The following is a 26,837-nucleotide window of genomic DNA, read 5'->3' on the forward strand; positions in this document are numbered from 1 at the left end:
CGTAGATTTAAGCTGTGAGTTCCTGTGGCTGACCAGCATCTACTTCATTGGGAGCCAGGGATTTGGCAACCATCAAGGCAACCTTTGACCACTCTCCATCCTGCCTCCCCCCCTTTCTGCCCCTGACTCATTGTGCTTTAAGTATATTGATATATTTGCAGTATTTATATACCGCTTTTCAGCCGGACCTCATAAAGCGGTTTACATATTACAGTGGTACCTCGGGTTACATACGCTTCAGGTTACAGACTCCGCTAACCCAGAAACAGTGCTTCAGGTTAAGAACTTTGCTTCAGGATGAGAACAGAAATCATGCTCCGGCGGCATGGCAGCAGCAGGAGGCCCCATTAGCTAAAGTGGTGCTTCAGGTTAAGAACAGTTTCAGGTTAAGTACGGACCTCCAGAACGAATTAAGTACTTAACCTGAGGTACCACTGTACAACAATAAGCATATTTTTTAAAGGGACGGAGAGGGGATTACAATAAAATTGAAAGGTTCTCTTAGGCAAAGCTGTTACTGCTTCTCTGTTCCCCTCAGGGCAAAATGGTCCTTCAGACACTCCTGTGGCGTCAGTTGGTGGAATGAAGAGCTACTCTGGGGGCAGGGAGGTGGCAGTTCCCCAAGTTTCTTCTCCGCTCCCATAAATTTTGCCCAACTGCCCAGAGACTGTTGGTGTCATGCGGCAGCTAAGAGACTGAGCCTCCCCCGTACCAAACTTGCTGTGTCATGAATTTGGTAGGTGGCCTTGGGCAAGGCACGTTCTCTCCTATCCCATCAACAAAATGGGGATATTTAATGATACTGGACGGGGACACAGGCATCTATTGCACCAAAAAATTGGCCCCACTTCAGAGCACAGTTAGTGGTGTTCCTTTGCTTCCTTGCCAGATTTCCCTTGGCTTTCCCTTGGAAAGCAGAACTAGTTTTCCCCAGTGTTGGCAATTGCACCTTCTCACCGCAGTATCACCTCGCATCTCAAAGCCCTTCCCCTCATATGAATTGGGTGAGGGCAAAGTGTAATTAAAGATCTGGGTTTAGATGGAGAGATGGCAATCCGAGCTCCATCCTAGACGCCGAGGCTTCTAAGGAAGCAATGCTGGACTCGGATGACTGGCATGAAGAGGTATTCAGTTTTGTCAGTGCAATGACCTGCTTTTGGGTCAGAGCTCCTTCAAATGTATTCCACCCCCTGTGCTTGGACAAGGTGATTTCTGACACCATTTCTTGTACCAGTATGGCCCCTTATTATCTTTTCATTTAGAGTTTATGAATGAGTTAGAATATGTTAATAATGTCGGTGCACACCCTAGTACTTTATCAATCTCTATTTCTCTCTTTTTTGCAATGAGAGAAAGCTTTGCTTGAGCCTGGTTTGGATCGGCGTTCTTGAGCAAATACACACACCGTTCAGGCATGTTGAAGAACAGCACTTGGTTTCTCTCTAAGCAAAAGATCACCATCACCTTCCTCTCTAGGAGATGTGTTTAAAGTAGGGCTGTCATACGTCCGGGATTCAACAACTTTTAGGTCCAGATTTTCACTTTTAAAAACTCTGGCAGCAATTGGATGGCAGACGTATGTGTAACAGGTACGCACGTATTTTGCTTGTTTATGAAGCCAGAAAAATTTAGTCCAGGGGACTTTCCATCCTGACCTAGTGGTATGTAAAGGTAAAGGTAAAGGGACCCCTGACCATTAGGTCCAGTCGTGACCGACACTGGGGTTGCGGCGCTCATCTCACTTTATTGGCTGAGGGAGCCAGCGTTTGTCTGCAGACAGCTTCCGGGTCATGTGGCCAGCATGACTAAGCCACTTCTGGCGAACCAGAGCAGCACACGGAAATGCCATTTACCTTCCCACCGGAGCGGTACCTATTTATTTACTTGCACTGTGTGCTTTCGAACTGCTAGGTTGGCAGGAACAGGGACCAAACAACAGGAGCTCACACCATCGCGGGGATTCGAACCGCCGACTTTTGACAAACCCTAGGCTCTGTGGTTTAACCCACAGCGCCACCCGCGTCACAGTGGTATGTAGGTTTGTTTATTTATTTACATCACCTTTAAAATTCGTGTTAAATGACTGCCATTCTTTTATCCCCAACTTAATTCCCCAGTCACTGCCTTTTCCTTTCAACATAATCCTTTCAGTTTCGAATCCTCAGTAAAAGTATCTGGGTTCAGGCCCACCTTTGGGGCGGAAGTTGGCCCTTGAGTGAGGGCCCTGGGCCGTGCAACTTTGCTTCTCTCGTTTGAGCTCTTAGTAGCTTTCAGTACTGTTGGCCGTGGGATCCTCCCTGGACCATCTCTGTGAGTTTGGGAGTTGGTGGCACTGTGTTCGCAGTACTCCTGCCCACAAGGCCGGGTTCAGCAAATAAGCTTGAGGGGGATGTGCTGCTCCCTGGCAGTTCCGCTGTTTAAATATCTCTGTCAAGCCACTGGCAGCGTTCATTAAGAAATTTGGGGCATGGTGTCATTTGTATGTTAACAATACCCCAGCTCTTTTCATAACATCTGAATCAGGAGAGGCTGTGACTGTTTTAAACCACTGCCTGGATGCAGCGGCAAGCTGAATGAAGGCCTGCAAACCGAGACTGAATCCTGATAAGACAGAGACTGTTGGCGATGCCTACTATTACGCCAACAGCACCTTTCCTGGACAGGGGTAGCTCAGCCACTGTGATCCGTGTGCCGATAACCTCATGGCTGGACTACTGTAACGTGCTTCATGTGGGACTTCCCTTGGAAACTGCATCTGATGCAGAATGCTGTGGCCAGGTTGTTGAGTGGAACATCTGGACATTCAACCTGTTACTCCTGAGCTGAGAGAACTGAACTCGCTGCCAGTCATCTTCCGGGCCACGTTTAAGGACATCATGTTAACGTATACAGTGGTACCTTGGTTTTCAAATGCCTTGGTACTCAAACACCTTGGTTCTCAAACACCGAAAACCTGGAAGTAAGTGATCTGGTTTTCGAACATTTTTCAGAAGCTGAATGTCCAATGCAGCTGTTTGCTATTATTTCTGGGGCACCTGCACCAATCAGAAACTGCTCCTTGGTTTTCGAACATTTCGGAAGTCAAATGGACTTCCAGAACAGATTAAGTTTGGCGTTTTTGTTTTTGCTGTTTATTTTGTGTTTTTGTTTTTGAGGCTTTTTTGGTTAATTTGTTTTTGTGACTGTGTGGAACCCAGTTCAGCTACTGATTGATTGATTGATTGATTGATTGTGTGACTGTGGAAATGGATAAAAGCCCCCCATCCAAACAATGACTGTCATCAGTGCAGGTAAGAATTTTTTTATTTTTATCATCTACAATATTGTCTTAGTTATTTTATAGTACAGTACATTGATTATTGATTTCATTTTATGGATCAATGGTCTTGTTAGATAGTAAAATTCATGTTAAATTGCTGTTTTAAGGGTTGTTTTTAAAAGTCTGGAACGGATTAATCCATTTTGCATTACTTTCTATGGGAAAACGTGCCTTGGTTTCGGAATGCTTTGGTTTTGGAATGGACTTCCGGAACAGATTAAGTCTGAGAACCAAGGTACCACTGTAATCCCTAAACAACCAGGTTATGTGAAAGGTTGCCTTCTCCTGTGTAGACCTGTAAGATTATAGATCATCTGGGCGGATTCTTTTTGTAGCACTGTGCCCTATGGAATGCCTCAGGCTCGTGATCTGAAAATGGGCATTTGCTGCTGCTGCTCCTGTCCCATGAATTGCCCTCCTTCTGCCATATGGAGGAGCAGCAACCATCAGTTACACCAGACATCTTGCAAAGACTTTATTTTTTATTCTTGTGCCCAGGCTTTCTATGACCCCCAAGACTGGATGCTGTTTTACGTACCGTATATGTTTGCTTTTGATCTAGTCACCTTCAAATGTGGGTATGTACTGCTGTTTTATTGGCTATAGGTTGGGGTTTTGTTCTTTGTTTTAATGACTTCAATTGGTACTGTGTTGGTTGCTGTTTTTGTTTTTTACTCTACACAGCTGACATATTTTTTAAAACGTTCCGTGGTCTATAAATGCTTTTAAATAAATAGAAATGGGATTTCTGAAACAGAGCTCTCCATCTACAACACAAACTGATAGTCAAAGAAGCGCAAAATCCCTGAAGGAAGAATCGGAGAAGACAGTGAAGAGAGAAAGAGTAGGAAACAGAAATGCCTTTTGAGCCACATACTGTAAATCCTTTGTACAGTACTGCAAATATCAGTGCTGGTCATTGACTGTAGCAGTAAAGTTACGGTTTACTTCCTTGGCACCCTGGATATGTCAGTAGGTTTTATCTTCCCATTCACCTTTCACCTGCCTCCTTTAGAAACCACCGCTGCTCTGCTCAGGCATTCTTAATGCTCCAGATACCAGGAAATTATCATAATTATCAAAACTTTGAAAGAAAAGGCCATTTCGGCACATATTCCTAGAACTAGATTAATACATTTCCCCACCTACCACCCCCATTGTTCTGCCCAGACACTGAATTTACAGGGAACCAGGCAGAGGGCCTTCTTGGTAGTGGCGCCCGCTCTGTGGAGCACCCTCCCACCAGATGTCAAAGAAATAAACAACTGTCTGACTTTTAGAAGACATCTGAATGCAGTTTAGGGAAGCTTTTAATATTTGATGAATTATTGTATTTTAATATTTTGCTGGAAGCCGCCCAGAGTGGCTGGGGAAACCCAGCCAGATGGGCGGGGTATAAATAATAATAAAATATAAAAGCCCTGTTCAGGGAAGTTTTTAATGTGTGACATTTTAATGTATTTTTAATCTTTGTTGGAAGCCGCCCAGAGTGGCTGGGGAGACCCAGCCAGATGGGCAGGGTACAAATAAATTATTATTATTATTATTATTATTATTATTATTATTATTATTATTACTACCACCCTTCCCATGATAAAACTGGACTATCTTGTCTCCAACACACATCGGTAGAATCCTGATGTGGAATATGTTTGGTTAGACCCTAATGCCTTTTATGAATAACTTCCTGCTGCATCTGAAAGCTTAGGCCCAGCTGTGAAGTGTACCGTATCACAATTGTTTCTTGCAAGTCTCATTTCACTTCCCATCACATACAGAAATTTGTTCCGCTCTTGCCTGTAAACGGACTGGTTTTGAAAGAATACCAAGCCCTGTTGGCCCAAAGAGGAAGTGGGATGGAGGTGCATTTGCAACAGAAATGGCAAGCCCTCTTCGAAAGCACCTTCCGCTCTCTGGGAAATCCAGCTGAAGGAGTGCTCTAACCACTGTGCGTGGCCAGGACGACCTTTGGTCTCCCCATTGGAGTTACCATCTTGCCCTTAATCTGATCACTGGCTCAGCTGCGGTCAAAGCAGTGATGATCAGACAGGGTGATAAAAGGAACTGGTGAACTAGTTATGACACCCAGAGAAGGTGTTTGCATGAAATCTTATCTGTAGCTATCCCTGAGCTTCAAAAAAAATATCCTGGGTAAGATTATGGGAGTTATAGGGAGAAAATGGATTTCACTTTCAGCTGCACCAGCTGCATCAGAGGCAAGAAGTGGCTTCTTTTTGTGACTCATAAGAATGAGGAAGGCCAAGGCCAGCTGAGTCTTATGTAACAGAACGTTTAGCAAACAAGCCTATAGCGCTCAGGTAAAAGAGGTGTTTCTCAAAGCCCGAGAACTGGGTTGCTGTTGATTCGCAAGTTAATCATCTCAAAGTCGTGTGGGTGGGCAGGGCTATGGACAAAGTCAATCTATGGAAATTCGGTGTGCCCTTCATAAGGCTGTCTGATTCGTGTGGCTGGAGCCTCGCTTGGAATTCAAGCCCAGGTTGACACGGTGCCTGAACAGCCAAGGTAGGAGGAAGATCCATGGTGTTAACGGAGGAATCTGAGGGCTCCCTTGCACAAAAAGACAAAGACACCAACCAGGACAATTTGGAGCAAAACAACAGCCTGTAGGCTTGGCTTTTATTGAAAACTGTCACGACAGGACTCCCACCCACAACAAGATGAAGCAAGATGGAAGTCCCGAACAAAAGAAGACCCCAACTTTTATTAGCTACTAATCCCCCAAGCTACACCCCTAGAACTACATCACAATTACAACATGACTACATCATTGACACATCACAAAAAGGAGGGGTTGAGGGAGGGGTTGTGGAAGTAACCTGAGTATCTTGTCACCTGGCTGGTTCCTCCTTTTCCCCTCCCCATGAGTCATTTCCAGAGGAAAAAGGTGAGTTGGCAGTTTCCTCCCCCCAGAGGGAAGATCTGTTCATTGTCCTTTGTTCCAGTCCGTGTTGAATCCACTCCCATATGCATGTCCATTGTGTCCTTGATGGTCTTCTGTCTGGGACCATCAAGGTTGTCATGCCAACTGGGCAGGGCTCCTGAGTACGTGTTGGTACGATTAAGGGATTATGGCCATCCTGTATCAAACCATCCCCCTTTGATAGTCCTTCCTTCATGGAGCAAAATAAAAGTGGCCTGGTGTAAATCCGATGTACAGTTGATTTACTATGAATTTATAGCAGAAACTTCGCATATGTTGTGTGTGAGTGTGTGTCGTGTTTGTACAAACTGAATGATTGGGGGGGGGGTTCCTGCAAGGGTGGTAAGGTTCGAAGTCACGCTCTGAGAAACACTGAAGGAAGATTGAATAGTTGAAGAGCAAAATATGCTGAGACTATTGGTTGCGCTGCCGTACCTACAATGCTGTCATGAACGCAGGTCAAATCATTGTATGGCACCATTCGCAGGTTCAGTCTGTGACTTCTTCCTGGTTTTGCTTGTGTGTTTGTTCAGAGCAGAAGTTTTCAACCTTTTGGAGTCCACAGCTCCCTTGACCCATTGCATTCTTTCTGTGGCACCCCTGTGAGGCTCAGGAGCCCAGTTGTGTCACCCCTTGCCCGCAGAGTGGGCAGCCTCGCACCCTTTCTCGAACACCCTCCCTTGTGGAGTGTTCCCTTAGCCTCCTCTCCCCTCTCCCCTTTCCCCTCTCTTTGGGAGTCCTCTGGGCAGCCGCCGCCACTGCAGATGGTCTCTGAGCTGCCCCCCACTTGCCCCAAAGAGAGGTATTGGAGCACTTTAATCCAGTTTAATTATGCAAATCCTAAATTTCTGGTGTGAGCTGGAATGCCTCCTCCAAGATACAGAGAGTCTGGGGGCATCCCAATTCCACAGGCCTATTTAATTAAAGCATTAATGATTCACTTGAACCAGGCAGTGGCCTGGAATCTAGGTATTCCTGAGGGATTATTAGATACTGAATTCTGTCTGTCTGTTTGTCTGTTTGTCTGTTTGTCTGTCTGTCTGTTTGTCTGTCTGTCTCTCTCTCTCTCTCTCTCTCTCTCTCTCTCTCACACACACACACACAGCCCTCCTGAAATTATATCTCTATTCAGTTTACATCCCCAGTGTTTCAGGGACAAGTTCTTACTAGCTATGCTCCAGGGCTTTGGCAGGAATCTCTTCCATCCAAAGCACAGGACATGCAGAAATATGGAATTCTGTTTTCTGGTTTGAGGAGTGGAATTCAATTTCCACAGAGTTTAGTTAGAACATTATAAGTGTAGTAACGCAGACTGTGTAGGTAACTCTGGAAGATGGTAGAGGCAAACTTGGTTCTGAGCAGACAGTGGAATTCAGAGTGATTTGGGGGATGATGGAAGGAGACGAAGGCTGGGACTCTGTGAAATTAGATATCTGGAGCAAGGTGCAAGATTCCCAGGTTCCAATTGTATATTATCGCTGTATATTAAGTCTAATTTAGCACATAGAAGGGAGGGGGAAATGGTTTAAGTATGAAGGCTTTGGGGAAGTAATGATGTTCGCTGGCCACTAGGATGCGCACTGCATTAACTTTAATTTCAGCAGGATCAAAAGAGGTGCGGCAATGATGCTTCCTTTTTCTGACTATTTGGGCAGGAAAAGTGGGGAGCACAAATTATTTGAGGAGAAGGTAAATTTGCACTAGCTGCAATCCGGGACCAATCGCTTAAGGTCTCGTTCCATATCAGGGATGGCAGGATGCAAATAGCAGCCAGTCAATGCAAGTAGCCTTTGCAGCAGGACTGGACAACTATGTCCTTATGAAATACTGCATTTTTATGCATTTGTTCCCCCCAAAACCAGCTTTGATCCGAATTGAGGAAAACAGTGTTGCGTTATCAGCTTGCAATGTATCCAGAGCCTTAGAGAACTGTGTCTTGCCCAAGTCCAGCTGGCCAGTTTGTGGGTGACGTGAGGTCTAACCTCTTAGCTGCTGTTGTCACATTTTCTGTCTAGGGGAAATAAGCAGCCCCACCTCCTGCTGGGAACTGGGAAGTGGGGTCTGTGTCGTGGAATCTGACCCTACCAGAGAGAGACAGACTGTGGCCAAGTTGTCATGCAATGTTGCCTGACTGTGCTTGCCTATATTCCTAGAAAGAGAAGAGAAAGTGTCTCTGAGCGCATCCTCCAGTGTTGCTAGGATAAAGAGAGAAAGGAGAAGGCTGCTGTCTTTTGCACTTTGCACCTTTGCTCTTGCATGTCTCTCTGTGTACACACTCAGCAAAGTGCCTCTTGATTTTTATTTCAATCTTGCTCTTGGCTTAGGATAGCCAACCCTTTTGTTGGCTCCTGCACCTTTAAGAACACCTTGGATGATGTGGAAGTAGAAGCAGACCTGCTGTAGACTTTCCAATTTTCCCAGGAGGGCAGGGGAAAAACTCTGAGCCAAACCTAGGGGGGAAGGGGTGGGTGAGCCAGTGCTTATGGTGATATTTCAGCGGTTTCCTGATTTGCCCTGTATGTATTTGAAATCTGCTTTTAGGGTGGTCACTTTAAGACCTGCAAATGAACATGCATGCCTGGATAGCTCAGTCGGTTAGTTGCTGATAATGCCAGGGTTGCAGGTTCAATCCCTGCCTGGGACAGCTGCATATTCCTACAGTGCAGGGGGTTGGATTTAGATGACCAGTGACTCTATGATTCTGTGTACAGGAGACAGTCTTCCTGGACAGTCTCTGCGCCAGAGAATGAACGGACACAAATGTGGCATTTAGAAAAAGAGAAAATCCTGCAGGGTAGATTTTAATCTTCCTCGCCATTCAATTGCAGGGAGTTCGTTTCTCTTTCATTCAGAACAGTGGCTTAGTAATATGAAACTATATTATGTCACCAGGGGTTGCCTTTATTTGGTAATGTCATGGTTGTCATCTCGGAGCCGGTGCCTAGGAATGCAGGAAACTGCTTTATACTGAGTCAGAGCATTGGTCTGCCGAGCTCTGTGCAGACTCTGGGCTGACTTGCTGTCTCTCTCTGGGGTTTTGGACAGGGGTCTTTCCCACTCGGCCTTCTCTGGAGATGCTTGGCGTTGAACCAGGAAGCACCTGGAATTGAACCAGCAGGAAGCGCCTAGAAGTAGCAAAGTTGACGGATTTGATAAGACAAAAGCCAAAAAATATAATCCAGAAACAATGGAAATGCTTAAATGAGTATTTATGTAGACAAGGATTAAATGTAAGGTATTGGTTGTGCTTAGAATAGATTTATGAGAGATTTAGAAAACTTGTTGATTAGAATATTGTGTGAGATTGTGTGGGGAAAATACAGAATAACAGATACAGTCTTGCTTAAAATGTATATAGGAAGTGCAGTGTAAGTGATGGAAGTCAATCAATGAAATGTTATTTATTATTTTCATATTGAGATATTTGTAGAATAAACTTGGGAGAAATTCTTCCAACTTTTCTTCTTCTTTTTTCTCTTTATTTTTTCTTTTTTTCTTTTCTCTCTCTTTTGTTCCTTTTTTCATGTATATGTGCTTATTTGAAACATGTATGTATGTATGTATGTATGTATGTATGTATGTATTTGCAATATTTTGCTTATATTTTGTAACAATTATGTTAAATAAACAATAAAATTATTTTAAAAAGAAGAAGAAGAAGCAGTGGCGTAGCGTGGGGGATGCAGGGGGGGCCGGCCGCACCGGGCGCAACATCTGGGGGTTAGGGTTAGGGGGCGCAAATCCACAGGTTAGGGGCATAAATTACTTGCCTTGCCCCGGGTGCTGACAACCCACGCTACGCCACTGAGAAGAAGGAAGCACCTGCATGCAAAGTGATGCTCTGCCACTGAGCCTAGGCCCTTCCCCAGAATGAGGGCTGGGGAACCAGTATGAACAGGGCTCCAACTCCTGTCACCCCCAACCATTTGCTGTGCCATCCAGGACTGAAGGGATTTGTAACCTTGCAGCAACTGGAGGGACCACAGATTCCCTATCCCTTTAATAAAGCCTCGTGGTTAATTTCAGCTCTGTTGCCTCCATGCTCTTATGAAGCTAACTCTACAGGGTTAACAGAGTGCTCGCTTGGCTGCCTGAGAACCTGGGCAGAAGGTCAAATTTCTCCTGCAAGCACCTACACTCTGTTTGCACCAAGGAATTGGCTGACGGGTTCAGCAAGCTCTTTCTGCTGCGTTCCGTCTAGCCACATGAAGACTTCATTTAAGCTGCTCTTTCTCTTTGGCAATCACTCGTAGCCAAGTAAGATTGTTTCCATGAACACAGTCTTAACAGTGAGTCCGTAAGTGACTGTGGAGGCCAATTCTGGATCCACACAGTGGGGACATAGGTTTCTGGATGGGAGTTGATCATGGTGAGGGTTTGCCAAGCGTGCCTTCCTCTTAGCACGCTTCTCCCTTTCATCCTGAGTTCGAGCGTCTTCAGAGCCCACGGCACCTTTGGTCGAGGCTGTTCTCCAGTTGGAGTGTTCTCAGCCCACTGTTTCCCAGTTGTCGGTGTTTATACTACATTTTTTAAAGATTTGCCTTGAGAATATTTGAACCTCTTTTGTTGACTGCCGGCATTACGCTTTCCATTTTTAAGTTCAGAATAGAGTACAGTGGTACCTCGGGTTACATACGCTTCAGGTTACAGATTCTGCTAACCCAGAAATAGTACCTCGGGTTAAGAACTTTGCTTCAGGATGAGAACAGAAATTGTGCTCCGGTGGCGCGGCGGCAGCGGGAGGCCCCATTAGCTAACGTGGTGCTTCAGGTTAAGAACAGTTTCAGGTTGAGAACGGACCTCCGGAACAAATTAAGTTCTTAACCTGGGGGACCACTGTACTTGCTTTGGAAGATGATAATCAGGCATCCGTACAACCTAACCAGTCCAACAAAGTTGATGTTGAAGAGTCCTTGCTTCAACACTGGTGATCTTTGCTTCTTCCAATACACTGATATTAGTTCACCTGTCTTCCCAAGTGATGTCAAGGATGGACCAGCCTTCGAACCTGTTTTGAATGCATAAAAGCGGCTTTGCTACCAGTGACTGCACCTCCGAGTTCTTTGCAGGCCCCCATCAGGCTCCCACCTTGCTTGCCCTGGCTGATGACATTTGTCAAGAGAGAGAAGCGAGGGGTGTGTGACTGTGCGCCTTCTCAGCGACTTCCTGTACGTTTGGCCACAGTTATCCTCCTGGAGAGGCCCTGGGAGGTGGGGGTTGGGGGCCACCGTACTTCAGTGGTTCTGCTCCTACCTCCAGGTCCCATTCATCACCATGGGAGCTTCCTTGTGGTGTTCCACAGGGGTCCATCATTTCCCTCATGATGCTTAACCTCTCTCTGAAGCCTTTGGGAACTGTCGCTGGGAGATTTGGAGCGAAGGGTCACCGACACCCAGCTCTATCTCTCTCTGTTCCGTATGAATTGGGAGAGGCTACAACAGCGGCAAGAGTCTTGTTAGCACAAGGATGGAAGAATGAGGAAACCCCAACGAAAGAACAGTGGCAAGAAAAACTGACGAGCTATGCGGAACTGGCTAAATGGACATATAAGCTGCGTGACAAGGACAACCGTGACTTCAAGGAAGAATGGGAACTTTTTACCAATTACCTAAAAAGACAACAAAATGATCGGGACTTCTTGGTAGGTTTTGAATAAACATCTGCAAATTTATTAGTTGAACACATGATAGATAAGGCAAGGATATGTACAATTTTATAACATGCAGACAACAATATGCACAAAGAAATCCGAGAGGGGAGCTGAGGGAAGTCCTTGGTGGTGGGGAGTGGGAGGGATGGGGGAAGGGGGAAAATAATGTAATTGATTATTTGGATTGATAATTTGTTATGTTGAAATTGTTCAATAAAAATATTTTTTAAATATTTAATATTTTATTGTTGTTAGCCGCTCTGAGCCTGGCTTCAGCTGGGGAGGGTGGGATATAAATAAAATTTTATTTTTATTATTATTATTTAAAAAAATGAATTGGGAGAGGCAGTTGACTTGCTAGTTATAGAGTCCGGGAGATGGGAAGATGGCCTTTTTAGGAAGACCTTCTGCTGCCCTGGCGGGAGCAAGCCTGCAGCTTGGGTACATTAACTCTGACTGGCAGCCTTGGTGGTGAGGACTATTTCCAGCTACATCTGGTTTGCCAGCTTACAGCCCCATTTGAACACACATGGTTTGGCCACAGTATCCCACGCACCGGCTGGATTACCGCAATGCCTTCTGTGTGGGTCTGCCCTTGAAGACAGTTCAGAAGCTTCAGCTGGTCTAAATGCACTGGCCAGATTACCGGCTGGGGTTTTGGATGCAGTAAAACAACTCTGCTGGCTGCCAGTTCATCTCTGGGCCCAATTCAAGGCGCTCACATTATTTGTATTTGTTTAAAAAACAATTTTTAAAATTGGTCGTTGTTTTTTTAAATTAAAAGACTTAGGCCTCAACTATCTGGTGATGTGGGAGAATGCCTCCTTCCCTACAGGCTCTCTCAGGTCTTAAGATAGCAAAAGAGCGCTTTCTTGGTGAGCTCAGGGGCGTGTGTGGCTGGATGAGGGCATTTTCTCCAGCAGCCTCATCTAAGCTGTGAAATGACATCTCCAAAGAGGGGCGTTTGGCACCTCATCATCCCGGCCTTTGACACGGCTGATTGCTTTTGGACCCACCCTATTCTCTTGCAACTGCGATTTGTTTTGGTTCCTTAATCAATTTTTTATTAAAAGCTTTCGACATAAAATACAATAAAAGCCAAACTAATCTGGGGGGCGGGGCAGGTAAGCTCCGCCCTGCATAACTGATCGCAAGACAAAGCACAGCCCCCCCATTTGAACGGCAATGCTTGGGGGAGTTCCCCCCTCAAATATTTTATGGGGGGTGCAGGAGTGCCAGCTTGGTGCCGCGGCCATGGGTGCCCCGGGGGCGTGGGTGCCATGCAGGGTGCATGGCCCTGGCACTGAAATTTGTGGGTGCCCGGCCCCTTCATGGGGAATTTTGTGGTTGCTCGGGCACCCAGGGTCCCAGGGAGTTGGCACCTATGGGGGAGGACGAAGGGAGTTGGCTCTATAAACCGATACACCCCGACTACTAATAAATACGTATCTATTTGTGGGAGGCAATGACAAATCTAGACAGCATCTTAAAAAGCAGAGACACCACCTTGCCGACAAAGGTCCGTATAGTTAAAGCTATGGTTTTCCCAGTAGTGATGTACGGAAGTGAGAGCTGGACCATAAAGAAGAAGAATTGATGCTTTTGAATTATGGTGCTGGAGGAGACTCTTGAGAGTCCCATGGACTGCAAGAAGATCAAACCTCTCCATTCTTAAGGAAATCAGCCCTGAATGCTCACTGGAAGGACAGATCGTGAAGCTGAGGCTCCAATACTTTGGCCACCTCAGGAGAAGAGAAGACTCCCTGGAAAAGACCCTGATGTTGGGAAAGATGGAGGGCACAAGGAGAAGGGGACGAGATGGTTGGATAGTGTTCTCGAAGCGACCAGCATGAGTTGGACCAAACTGCGGGAGGCAGTGGAAGACAGGAGTGCCTGGCGTGCTCTGGTCCATGGGGTCACGAAGAGTCGGACACGACTAAACGACAACATTTGTCTGGGGGGGGGGGGGAAAGCTTTGCCAAGTGGTCACACGCCGCTGAACCTGGTTAAGAGCGCTCTTTCTGGTTCGCTTAAACGAAAGCGCAATGCCAACTGAGCTCTACTCCGAGGAGACCCGTGGAAGTGAGCGAGCCTGAGCGAGCCCCGGGTCTCCGGACTGCCACAGGCAGGCGCCGACGAGATCCAACCCCTGTTAGGACCTGCGGGGATCCGCCTTCCCGGGGGCGGGGAGCCGCCAGGCGCAGCAGCTACAAAGGCAGCGGCCGCGATGGGGCTCCGAAGGCAGAGAAAGGGACCGGGAAGCGGCTGCGGGGGAGTCTCTGGCACCAGGTGAGGACCCCCGGGGAGAAGCGGGGGGGGCGCCTTCCCCAACACCCCCCACGCCCCACCGCCGTCCAGGCTTTGTGCGCAACTTGCAAAGGGCAGGCGAGAGAGGAAGGAGCCCGTTGGAACTAAGTTCGGGTGCAGGTGGGGAAAAGGAGACGAGGGTGCCCCTGAGCACATGCAGAGTGCATTTGCCGTCGCTCTAGCTAGTGGGAGCGGGGCTTTCTTTTTTGACTAGCTGCTCCTTCCAAACTAGAGTCTTTGTCTCTCTCTATCTCTTTTTCTCGGGGTGTCTTAAAAGAGAGGATTTTTGGGCGGTTTTGGTCCCTTCATCCCTAGCCCGGCTCCTGCAGCCTCCACGCGTTACTGCTCCCCTGGCAGATCGATATCTCCGCATCACCCGGAAGGTGCCAAGTCAGCCGGTTGTTATTCCGCCAGCTCGGCATAACTCTGCGGAGGGCATGTGCGCTTCGTGCTCGCTGCAAACCAGGCTTACGTCGTCGGGACCTTTCTACAGAGTTGGCACCCTGCTCTCGGTGACTCTTTAAGTGCAACAAACCCGACAGGCCGAAGCTCAAAAGGTGTGGCTTTGCTCCCTCCCTCGTGCCTTTATATCCCACCTCCCAGGAGCTCAAGGTCGAATGCAGGGCTCTCTTAAAAAAATAAATAAATTACACAACAACCCTGTGAGTTAGGCCTGAGCTTCATTGACAGCTTGATGTGAATCGCGTTGGTTGTAGATTTGTTTTGCTTTATTAATTGTTCTGCAATTAGTTGTTCTGCCAATGCACTGGCACTGCCCGCAGGGCATACAGCGCAACGATGGGAGAGATATAGCAGGGCGTTTGTGGTACGAAAAGCTATGGGGTGTCTTCAGGATGTTGCAAAATACGGACTGCTTGGTGGCGAAGCAACAGGACCGCCTCCAAACATTTGCAGGTGCAACTGAGCACTGAAAGTGGCATTGTGTATGACTGCCCAGGCAGCATCCTGAACCCAAATCATCGTGAATGCGTGATATAAAGGACACCTGGAAGAAGGGGTCCCTTTGCAAAGCGGAGCTTGCTGGAAATGTGTGCCTTCCTCTCAGGTGCGTTTGGAGCTGCTTAGGGTGGAAATAGGCTTTAAGTATTGTGGTCACTTAAGTATTGTGGGCTGCCTTGCATGTGAGCCCCAGAAAGCTCTGCGACTGACCACTTGGCGGCTTGACGTGAATCGCTCTATGAAAAACGCTCAAATCAGTTCCATCTCTTCACATGTTCTGCGCACTGAGCCCTTTGAAGCTGGAGCTCAGTGTGCCTGGTTTCTCCTGAAAGGGAATTGTGGTTCAACAGCAGCAAAGGCAGACAGATAATTCTGTGTTCTCCTGTCAAGGGCAGAAGGTATGATGTATTGGAACAGCCAGGACACCTGGGTTCTCTGTGGGTGCTGTCTCTAACCCCACCCCCCACTCCAATCAGAGCACCTTTCGGTTGCAGGCGTTGCTCCCAAACATTCAGAGTGGTTTCATAGCAAGATCATATCATTATTTTACTGAGCTCGTAAAGTGGAAAATATGTTTTGAGGATGGCAACTCCCTTCCAGTTGTGTGGTTTTCTGTGTGTGGAATAGTTGGCAGTGCAGGGTGAGGGAAATGCCGTTCCTAGTTTGGGGAGGATTCCCTTGGAGGAAATGAGAGGCACTCCTTGAATTTCAGGTCGTCACTTTTATTGGTTACTGTGTTGGAGCCAGTAAGCCAGAGAAAAAACAGCAGGATGGTATTGTGAAGTCTGGAGTAAAATGCCTTGTCTTGCTGGAGCCGCTCTGTTCCGTGAACAGCTGCTTGCTTTGGAGCTATGGGATGAATCTAGGAGAAGTGGGGTTTCTTTTTTCACAGTGTCCCAGTTGCTGTGAGAGGGAAAACCGTACCTGTTGGGTTTCTGCCTGTTTTGCAGGGTTTTTGTTTTTTTTAATTAAAAAAAAGCACAGGAATTTTACCACGAGAGAAAAGCTGGCAACTTTACACATCCTAAAAGATTACTGCAATGTGTTATACGTAGGGCTGCCTCAGAATACTGTTCAGAAGCTTCAGCTAGTGCAGAATTCAGCGGCCAGGTTGCTCACTGGAGCAAGACGGTTTGAGCATATTACACCGATCCTGGTCCAACTGCACTGGCTGCCAATTAGTTTCTGGGCCCAATTTAAAGTGCTGGTTTTGTCCTATACAGCCTTAAACGGCTCAGGACCACAATACCTCAAGGACCGCCTCTTTCCATATGAACCTACCCGGACCCTCAGATAGTCTTCTGAGGTCCTTCTTCGTATGCCTCCTCCTCGAGAGGTCCGGAGGGTGGCAACAGGAGAACGGGGCCTTCTCTGCAGTGGCTCCACATCTGTGGAATGCTGGCACCTTCATTAAACACCTTTAGGTGCCAGGCAAAAACGTTCCTTTTTAACCAGGCTTTTGGTTGATTTGATGGACATCCTATGCCCTTTTAAGATGTGTTGGGGAGGGGTTATTGGGTTGTTGTTTTTATTTGTTGATGTCTTTTGTGGTTTTAGATTTTGATTTTATCCTGTGAACCTGCGGGTATAGGGCAGTATATGATGATGATGGTAGTGATGGAGCAACTTGGGGCAAGTGAGAGAGGAGGAGTGTTTGGAAGACACACATTTGTTGCTTCACATGTTCAGAGATGGTGAGGTGGCCCCGAGAACAGGTTCTGGGACTACCGCAAACCCTGGCTCAAATGAAGTTGTTGGAGGAGGCTGTCTCATACTGAACCCTTGGTCTGATTGAGAACTGGTGGTGTGCGGACTCCCTCTAGCAATTGCTGACTTTTACCCATGCCTTGTTTTCACTGAGGCTGGATCCTTTCTCCCTGACATACGAAATTTCTGGGTGCAGGGAATGGTGTGGAGAGGAGCATTGGGCTGTTGCCGATTTGGCTCAGTCATTAGAAGATTAGACTCTTGATCGCAGGGTGGTGTGTTTGAGCCCCAGTTTGGGCAAAAGGGTCCTGTGTTGCGGGGGGTTGGACTAGATGACCCCCGTGGTCCCTTCCAACTTGACGACTCTAAATCTCAGTACCACCACCACCCTCCCGGCCTTAACACACACATTCAGCACCTGCAGTTTGAAGTGGAGCAGCAGAGATGAAGGTTTTCCCCTTCGGAGGAGAACTAGGCCTTTTTAAAAAATCTTTCCCCTGCTGCTTAACTGTGAAAAGATCCAGGAATCCCTGCTGGAGCTGTGAGTTGCCTGGAAAAGATGCCCTTGGAAGGGAAAAGCAGACTCTGCTTGTGCTCAGAGGCCCTCTTGCTGCGGGGGACAGCTGTGACCCTGCGTTCGGCCTACTGACTCTGTCTTAAATCTGACCCTTGTGGACTATAGCCTCTCACACTTTAAATTTCATGCCTGGGCCCCCAAATGCACACACACACACACACACACACACACACACACACAGCATGCAACCAGGTGCGTGGGAACTCCGTGTGATGTTGAAACTAGGGCCCAGGGCTGCCTTTTCATGGCTGCCCTTTTTCCCATGGGTGTTACTGGCTTCCCAACCAGCACTTGTGGTCAAATGTGGTTATTAGGGCCGGCCAGATCTGTCGGTTTTGGTTTCTCTCGCTGTGTCTCACTTTCCCAATCTTATACCCAGCTCTCTACCTCATGAAGAAACAAGTCCCTCATGAAAGTGGATCGGTGCTTTGGTTTGAATTCCTCCTAATATAACGGTACACATTGAATCACTCCCAAATAGAAACACTTTTGCAAAGCACGTTTCCCCTAATGTGTGCTGTTTGTGTGTGCTGTTTTCACTGAAATACGCATTTAAAAAAAAAACACCCGTTTAGTACCCGCCTTTTGTGCACATTACTCGACTGGAGAACCTCATTGCAAAGGGCGAATTTTGACGGCTGCGTGTGTTTTGGTTGGCATATTGTTTCGGAAAGTGTGAGTTTAAATGTGAACTGGATCTAATTTCTTCCCCATGCTTAGCGGTTACTGCATGCAAACTGTTTTTTCTTGTAACCAACTTGCACCCATTAGCCCCATTTTCTGCTGATTCCTTGGGCTAAAGTCTAAGCAATTTCCGCCCTCCCTTTCCCACAGGTGGGCGGGGTTTGCGGCCGAGCAGGGCTCACCTGGGCAGGTGCCACTCACCTGCTTGGGCCGGCCTTTGACCCGCCCTCGGCCAGGGAGGACAATGGCCGGCCTGCCAGGGGTGGGTCTAAGGCCAAAAGAAAACAGGCTGACTCCGTTGTTGAAACCTCTTTTGCTGTTCTTACTTCCAGGATCACCAACCTACCCTCCCTCAAATTAATAATTTCTTGCCTTCATAATTTCATCCTAGGCCAGCGGTCTTCAAGTTAATGATTCCTTTCCTTACAGGCTAATATTTTGCAATCCACGTCAGCGGGCGCTGCTGCGGCCGTAAGATGGCTGCTGTATTCAGAATCGGGAAGGAATTTTCCTTGCATTGGCAGGTTTCACCTTCCCTGTAGCATTTTGTCACAACTTTGGCGGTTTTCGGCCTTGGCAAGGTATCCTTTAGTCTGACATCAAGTCGGGGGGGGTGCATCCATGCTCCCTCCCAATGCGGCGGCGCTTGCAGGGCCCGTTAAAGGTTAAAAACCGGGAGTCCCTGGCCCATGTAGGTCAAACTCCCGGGACGAGGTCGGTGGAAGGGCATGCTGTGTAAGTTTGCGCTTTACAGTCCCCTCTCACTGGACGTCATCTGCCTGCATATCCTCAGCCAGGCTGGCTGAGAGGGTTATTTGCCAAGGCCTGTGCCAAGTCTCCCACTTCTGAAGCTCAATAAAGTTGTGGCCAATTTGAACTCATAATCTGGCCTCTTGTTTCATCATTTGGGGTAAAGGCGTAGGCACCACAGACAGGGTTTAGCGTGTGTGCCCGCAAATGCAGCAATAACCCTTTAGGGCTCTGCTGTTGCCAGTTTAAGTTCAGCTTTGCTTGCTGCTGGCCTGCCAGTTCTTCAGGAAAGGAGCTCTTCTTTGATCTGGAGAGGATTTCGCAGCCAGCTGCTCTTCCTATCGCTTGGTGGGGTCAAGGGCTTTGTGTGTGTGGATTTCCTTCCTGCCAAGGCCCCAGGGTGGGAATTGTGGAGCTGAGAGAGCTTCAGCTGGTGCCCAGTGCTGCCACAGATTCTGAATTGTGTTTCGAGCTGCATGCAGACCACACACTGAAAGCATGTCCCCGCCATGACTCCTGGGAACTATAGTTTAAGGGTGCTGGGAATTGTAGTTTTCTGAGAGGTAAACATCAGTTCCCATGGTTTTTTTTTAAAAGGGAGGGAATGTGCTTTAAATCTGCTGGGAAGTATAGCTCTGGGAAGGATAAACTAAAGTTGCCAGGATACATTGGAGGCAGAAAAGGTGCTTTAAATTCATATTGCATATGCAGCCTAATGCAGGAATGGGCAGAAGGTACATTAGGATCTACTCGTAAATCTTTGGGTGGTGTTTTTATTGGATCACCAAGGATTTCTGGTAGGGTTCGAGTCAGAAATAACATAGTTCCTCACACCGTGTCCTTAATGCTGGTGCAATTGTTTTACTTGTTTCTGTAGTCGTATAAACTGGTTTTTCTTGTTTTTAGTTTTTTTAATTAAATTGTTATATGCATTAGTACAAATTTAGATTACTGCAGAAATCTGATAAAAACAAGTTTGCCTCACGGTCTCTTATTTATCACCACTTATGTAAATATTTATGTGACTTATGTAGCTTAAAGTTCATTTCCAGGTGAAGGAAATGCCAAAAACAATGTTTTATTAAAAGTCACTACTTACATGCAGTTTACAGACTTAAAAACAATTGCATCCACTTGACTGATTTCCATTCCTGACCACAGGCGAACATACAGACTGCAGCAATTTCCTCTTCCTTTTCCGTTCTTATCATAATTCTCAGCCAGTCAGCTAGATGCCTAGCCTAGTAGCAGAAAGAAGGAGAGGGAGCTGATCCTTGTCTTCTTTTCTTTCTCCTATTCCAGGGGTGGCCAGCTCCCAAGAGACTGCGATCTACTCACAGAGCTAAAAACTGGCAGTGATCTATCCCCTTTTGGTTGGTTCAGGTCAAAGTTGTTGAGCTTTTTTAGGGGAGCCAAAGTTGCTGAGCTTCTTTGGGGGGAGGCAGTGATCTACCAGTGATCTACCACAGACGTCCAGCAATCTACTGGTAGATCACGATCTACCTGTTGGACGTGCCTGTCCTATTCCTTCATCTCTTGTCTGTGGAGAAAACGATCCCTGGAAGACTCCACCAGCTGCGTTTATGTTTATCTCTTTGAACTACGCTCAGTAAACTAGCTGTATTAGTCTCGACTGGGGTAGCCAACGCTGGTGGCCTCCCCGATATTATTGGACTACAACTCCCATCTGCGTTAGCCAGCATGACCAATGGTCAGGGTTGATGGGAGTTGTAGTCCCACATCACACAGAGAGTGCCACGTTCGCTGTCCATAGGCTCCGTACACAATATCCGTTCATTCTTTCATTGCATTTATATCCTGTTTTTTTCTCCAAGGAACCTGGGGGGCTCACACAGTTAACACGCAGGGAGGGGCTCTATACTCAACCTGCTCCTTATGGGAGGTGGGGCCAGCCCAGCTAGGAAGGTGTGTGATATTTCCAGGGTCACAGAAATTGCTGCAGGCCCCCTGGCGATGGCAAGAGCCTCTTTTGCAACCTCATTGCCAGCCAGTCCCTTCCGCAAAAGAATCTAGTAACTGAAGCAGGTTGCTCTCTTAGGGGCTAGTTCATCCTCTTTTGCATAACAGGAAGGAAGCCACTTATTATCTCAGCAAGGATGTGCTGACCTGGGCCTAGCATCCAAGATACGTGACTTCCTGTCATGCAAAGCAAGGAGGTAAATCTGGATGTAATGGGGGACAAAGATGGACTGGCATTTGATGGGGAGGAAAGATGGGCTGGCAACTCAAAATATGGGATGCCGATGACTTGGCACAGATGCCACAGGAAAGCTGCACACGTGAGGCCGTGCTGATCCCACAATAAACACCTGTCCCCCCCCAACCAACCCCCAATTTGTGCTTTCTTTCTCACGGGTTGTATGACTGGTTTATCCTTCCTGCGGCATGGAGAAGTCCGTGAAGGATGTAATTCGGCTAACGTAGCTTCTGTTTTAAATCAGCCTCCCACCCCTTTTGTTTCCAGGCAGTGTGCAGCCTTCCTGGATTAACGTTGGCTGGGGGACGTGTGACACTTCTCTCTCTCGTTTGTTGACACTTTGAACATCTGCATCCAAAAAAGGGCTCTGTGTCACTTAAAAAGTGGCATAAAGCATTTGGAAGATGCCTTGATGTGGGGTCAGGCTATGAACCTCCCTTAGCTCAGTGCTGTCTGCTGGGGTTGCCCAAATTCCTTTAAAAACAAACCAAAAACCTAGGGTAGCTGAGGAACTGAAGGGTTTTGCTTTCCCCTCCCTCCATATCTGTGCAGTAAAGCAGAGGTGGAGGAGCCTGAGGCCTGTGTGGACCTCCAGGCTTCTGTATCTGGCCTGGGGGGCTCTCTCCAGGTCTCATGCAGGCCACCCCCCCCCCGTAGCAACACTGCTCACTTCCAGGCCACAGCCCTGCAAACGTAAAATCCATCTTTGTTGCCCACCCATTTTTGACTCTGGCTCTGTCTACCAACAGACAGTCAGAATAAAATCCGCCTGCCTGTTGTTGACATTTGTCTATCTCGAGAGACAATGGAGTGCGCCTCCAGGGGTGAAGTCAAACTGCTGTATTAGTAGTAGGGCCTTTTCAGTACTGGCCCCGACTTGGTGGAATGCTCTGTCACAAGAGACTAGGGCCCTGCGGGACTTGACATCTTTCCGCAGGGCCTGCAAGACAAAGCTGTTCCGCCTGGCCTTTGGTTTGGACTCAGTCTGACCCTTATGTTTCCCTCCCCTTATGGCCCTGATTTATCGGCTACTTTTAAAATGAGGCTGCATTTTAAATTGCATTTTAACCTGTATTTTAAATTGCTTTTTTTCTTTTCCTTTCCCTTTCCCCCCTATTATGTTTTTTACTGTGATTTTATTGGTGCTTTTCTCACTTCTGCAGCACTGGGATGTGGCAGGAACAGCATCTTCCTGGGAATTCTCCCTTTTATCCAACCTGCTGGGATTCTGCAGTGGCTTCTGTGCCTCCTCCACCGCTTGCCCTCCTCCTCTGCCCTCGTACAGAACATGCTGATCACTCTCCCCAAGCTCTTGCAACCTTGGACACCCTCCTGCTGAGGTGGCACGGGTTCAAGGCTGAACAAAGCAATAAAGCAATTTTTCAGCCTTGATCTTTTTACCTGGAGCAAAAGCCTGGAAGGGCAACCTCCTCCTCCTCTTCAGCTGACTGCTTTATTGGTGGCCTGCAAAGTCGTTTGTTTATTTGCTAAGCAGGACTTTTAACTCTTGGCATCCCTGCTGCTGACTGAGCCCTTTGCACTGGCAGCATTTTTGACCTGGGTTCAGAATCTTGTTCTTTCCCCTTGCAGGTCTCTCTCCCTTTTGCCTCGTGTCAGCTGGAAATTCAGTAGGATGCTGAAAGCCATTCTCTGCCTCCTCCTGGAACACAGCATTAAAAAAAATATATGCTCCAGAGCTCAGATCTAGGACTAAACCACAGAAAACCAGGCAGCACCCTTCCTCTCTAAGCAAGCTCAGACAACCCTGAACCTTCTCCTTACTCTCTTTTAAACTGCAAAAGCCTCATTTCCTCCTAGGAATCTTTCTTCTGAATTCCCATCCAGAGCTTATAGGAACTGGGGGTCTGGGTCTCCAGCTGCCAAAACACTTGGGTTTCTGCTGCCTGGTGCAGAAAAGGCATTGAGCTGAATCAACGCTTGCGTATTCTTAGTCTGCTGACTGCATAAGTAATAGCGACGCCTTTTCACAGCCAAGTTTCGTACACCTGACTTGAACAAGCGGAGGCAAGATTTGATGGGGTTACGTTGCCAAACTTGTGTTGCTGGTGTGTTTGCCCACAATACAAATAGCCTTGCTTGAAACTCTTGGAAGCCGCTGTCTAATTATAGACCATGAATCACCCGGTGTGTGTGATGTATTTCTTTTTAGAAGTCTATTTTTTGCCTTTCATTGTTTTGCCTCCAGTCTTCTGCTGCCTTTGAATGGCTCTGTGTACCGCAGCCAAAGTAAGTTGACTTTCGTGACTAATTAAAGGGTCCTGCGAGCCCAAAGAGCCCAGTCGTGGAAGAGCCGCTCCTGTCGGAGGTGGTGCAGTGGCCTCCAAATAGGATGGCTTCAAGAGAGGATCGGACTAGCCATATTAATTTGTATGCTGCTGAGGGGTTTACACAATTCAAAGTGTTGGTGCTGACCTTTGAAGCCCTAAACGGCCTCTGCCCAGTATACCTGAAGAAGCGTTTCCACCCCCATCATTCAGCCCTGACACTGAGGTCCTCCTCCAAGGGTCTTCTGGCAGTTCCCTCACTGTGAGAAGCAAAGTTACAGGGAACCAGGAAGAGGGCCTTCTCGGTAGTGGCACCCGCCCTGTGGAACGCCCTCCCACCAGATGTCAAGGAAATAAACAACTACCGGTATATTGACTTTTAGAAGACATCTGAAGGCAGCCCTGTTTAGGGAAGTTTTTAGCGTTTGATGTTTTATCAAGTTTTTAATATTCTGTTGGGAGCTGCCCAGAGTGGCTGGGGTATTATTAATAATAATAATAATAATAATAATAATAATAATAATAATAATAATATATTACAAAACAAACAGACAAAGGAAAAACAATGCTGACATAAAAACTCTGCTCATATACTAAGCAAAAGAATGGAAGATCTCCCCAAGATCTCACAATGTCTGTCTCTCACACCTGTAGAAAGGACTCTGTGAATTGAAAACAGATGTTTTATGTACCCTTAACTATAAACATCCTTTAATTAAAACTTTTATTTTTTTAATTGACAGATTCATAGACGCTGAGGCTATGAATGGCTTCTAGCGATAATGGCTAGGTTGTTCCTCCCGCCTCTTGAGGCAGTATTCCTCTGAAAACCAGCTGTTGGGAATCACAAGGGCAGAAAGCGTGCTGGAGGTACTCAGGGCGGTATATAATGAAACAGTTCTGCTAGTGCACAGATTTCCATTTGTGCAACAGAACTTGCGCAGCACAACTCCCCCCCCCTCTCTCTCCATGCAGCCTCCAAATCTGCTCTGGAGGGTCGGGGGAAGACCCAGAACAGATTTAGGCAGCGCATGGGGAGGAGGAAGGGAAGTTCTGTTGCACAGCCAAAAGTCAGTGTGCGAACAGAACTACTTTGGGGGACACTGCCCTCAGACCAGGGCCGGCACAAGACATTTTGGCACCTGAAGCGAACCACAAAATGCTGCCCGTCCCCCATTGGTCAGGGAAGAAGGGGTGAGGGAAGGTCTACAATAGGGGGCTAAAGATCTGCATCAGGAACAAGGGTGGGAGGAGACAAGCAGCACCTTCTATTCACCAAGAGGTCTCTGTAAGGGGTGGTGTGGGGGATACCAAAGAGGCGGCAGATCTGGCCTCCAAGGAGCTTGCTGCAGATGTTGCTGCCATTGTGTTGGTGGCGGCAGCAGGTGAGGCATTCCTCGGCGCCTGGATTTGCTGACCCTGTGGATCCTGCTGCCCAAGGCAGACACCTCACCTTGCCTCATGGCTGGGCCTGCCTGCCTCAGGCTCTGCTCGTGGGCTGTCCGTAGGCATCTGATTGGCCACTGTAAGAACAGAGCCCTGGCCTAGACGGGCCTTGAGTCTTCTCCAGTAGGACTCTTCTTGCATTCTTTCCTGGTGCCACTCTGTTGTCCAACTCTGTTCTCTGGCCACGGATCCTTCCAGTCGGCCAACGATAGCTCAGGGGCAGAACAGAGGATTTGCATCAAATCTCCTTAAAAAACGGCCAGGGTTTGCTGCTCTTCACAAGCTGTAACATCCTCTAGGCAACCCTCTAGGATACAGAATCATAGATACATTAAAGGCCGTCTTCTCAAAGGGCAAGTTACTCTTGGATGCTCTCAAGACGGACTTTTGTCAAGCGTAGGCGCCAAGCGTTCTTCTGGTTTCAATTATGAAAGAAGCGCCTCTGTCAGCAGTCAGAAATGTGGGAAACATGACAGCAGAATGTAGGGCTAGGTCCATCTGATGATGGTTATGGCAGGGATAAGAGCGTCTGGGCAGAGATGGATCTTTCCAAGTGCCAGTAAGCATTTTGGGTGGTCTTGGCAGCACACCCACTACCTGTGGATTGTGGCGCTGCCACCTTTTCCAGAGTCTGACATGGATAAAGCTTTTCTCAGCATGAGGGAGGGGGGCGGGCTATGTTTGGGCTTTCTCATTATTTAACAGTTCCCTTAATAGTTATTGTTGCCTATTCCACCAGCTTCCTTCAGCTGTCCTGCTTGGCTTCCTCCTTGGACCTTTTCTCACCCAACCTTTCAACTGCCACTCTTTGAGCTCATCCCAGCCAAACTCGCGTTAGCCTCTTCCTTTGGCAAAACTGGACCGCGGGCATTCCGTGCCTCGTTGCTCTCTGAGCTGCTGGCTCCAAGTTTTCCTGTTGGCCAGGCAAGCTGACAATATTTCATTTGTTCTGCAGATCTGGACTGTGTACATTCTGTGCCTCGTTGCTCTCTGACCTGCTGGCTTGTTGCTGAGGTCACATCTTATCAGCCAGTCTGTGTCCTGTGACCATTGGGGCAATCCTTTTGTGATGTCCCTCAGCCCCAGCCCTTCTGTTGCCTCCTCCTCCTCTTCCTCCCCTTTATATTGTATCTCTTTCCCACCCACCATTATCTTTCCAAATTATGCCCAAAATCCATCAGTTCCCTTATCTCCTATCAAGAGACAGCTAACTCCTTCCTCCTTCCTTGTGTCTTTTCTCGTCCCTTGACTACTTCGGTCACGTGATATTTTCTCTGAGCACACCTGCGTGTCTCTGGGTCAATGGTGTCATTTTTTGGGGGGGGGGATCTCAGCTCAGCCCTCCAGGAAAAAAAGAAGAATGCTCAGCTGTTCTGAGAGGAGGGGGCACTTATGAATGAACAGCTGTGTAGAAACACGAAAGGAAAGGAGATAAGAATCTATTCTGTGCAGGTTGCCTGCTCTTTCAGGGCTCTCAATCGGTTAATGGAACTGGATTGCAGAAGTTCTGGCGTTGGTGGTGACCTCAGGATTGGGTTACAGCAATGCACTCTATGTGCAGCTACCCTTGCGCTTGATAAGGAAGCTGCAGTTATGGAAGAATGCTGAGAGAGACACGATCACTGGCAGGAGTGGGACTCAGTCAGCTGTATGACTCCTTTGTGTAGAAATCGATGCTAGTTGCTCATTGGCTAATGGGCGAAGTTCAAGGAGTTATCATTTGTTTATAACGCCCTTAACACAGAGGTTTTCAACCTTTTTGAGTCCATGACTCGGCTCCCTTGACGAACTACAGTGGTACCTTGGGTTACATACGCTTCAGGTTACATATGCTTCAGGTTACAGACTCCGCTAACCCAGAAATAGTGCTTCAGGTTAAGAACTTTGCTTCAGGATGAGAACAGAAATCGTGCTCTGGCGGTGCGGCAGCAGGAGGCCCCATTAGCTAAAGTGGTGCTTCAGGTTAAGAACAGTTTCAGGTTAAGAACGGACC

General features: G+C 47.5%; 1 protein-coding gene across 7 annotated transcripts in view; it reads left to right on the forward strand.

Annotated features, from left to right (window-relative positions):
- Positions 1–13,440: 13,440 nt before the first annotated feature.
- Positions 13,441–26,837, forward strand: part of HSD3B7 (hydroxy-delta-5-steroid dehydrogenase, 3 beta- and steroid delta-isomerase 7) — a 51,320-nt gene continuing 37,923 nt past the window's right edge. Inside the window, exons 1-3 of one of the 7 annotated variants that reach the window (XM_083470789.1) lie at positions 14,092–14,199; positions 22,277–23,765; positions 24,142–24,268. Coding sequence is in view for 3 of the 7 variants with exons in the window: in XM_083470790.1 (XP_083326916.1) it covers positions 14,138–14,199; positions 20,198–20,268 (133 nt within the window). In the remaining 4 variants the exon portion in view is untranslated. Of the gene's footprint in view, positions 14,200–15,132; positions 15,284–20,197; positions 20,269–22,276; positions 23,766–24,141; positions 24,269–26,837 lie in introns of all 7 variants that reach the window. The other 6 variants (XM_083470790.1, XM_083470788.1, XM_083470796.1 and 3 more) reach the window with 6 other exon arrangements.

Source organism: Podarcis liolepis, assembly GCF_965112155.1.
Source record: "Podarcis liolepis genome assembly, chromosome: 13".
Lineage (NCBI taxonomy): Eukaryota > Metazoa > Chordata > Lepidosauria > Squamata > Lacertidae > Podarcis > Podarcis liolepis.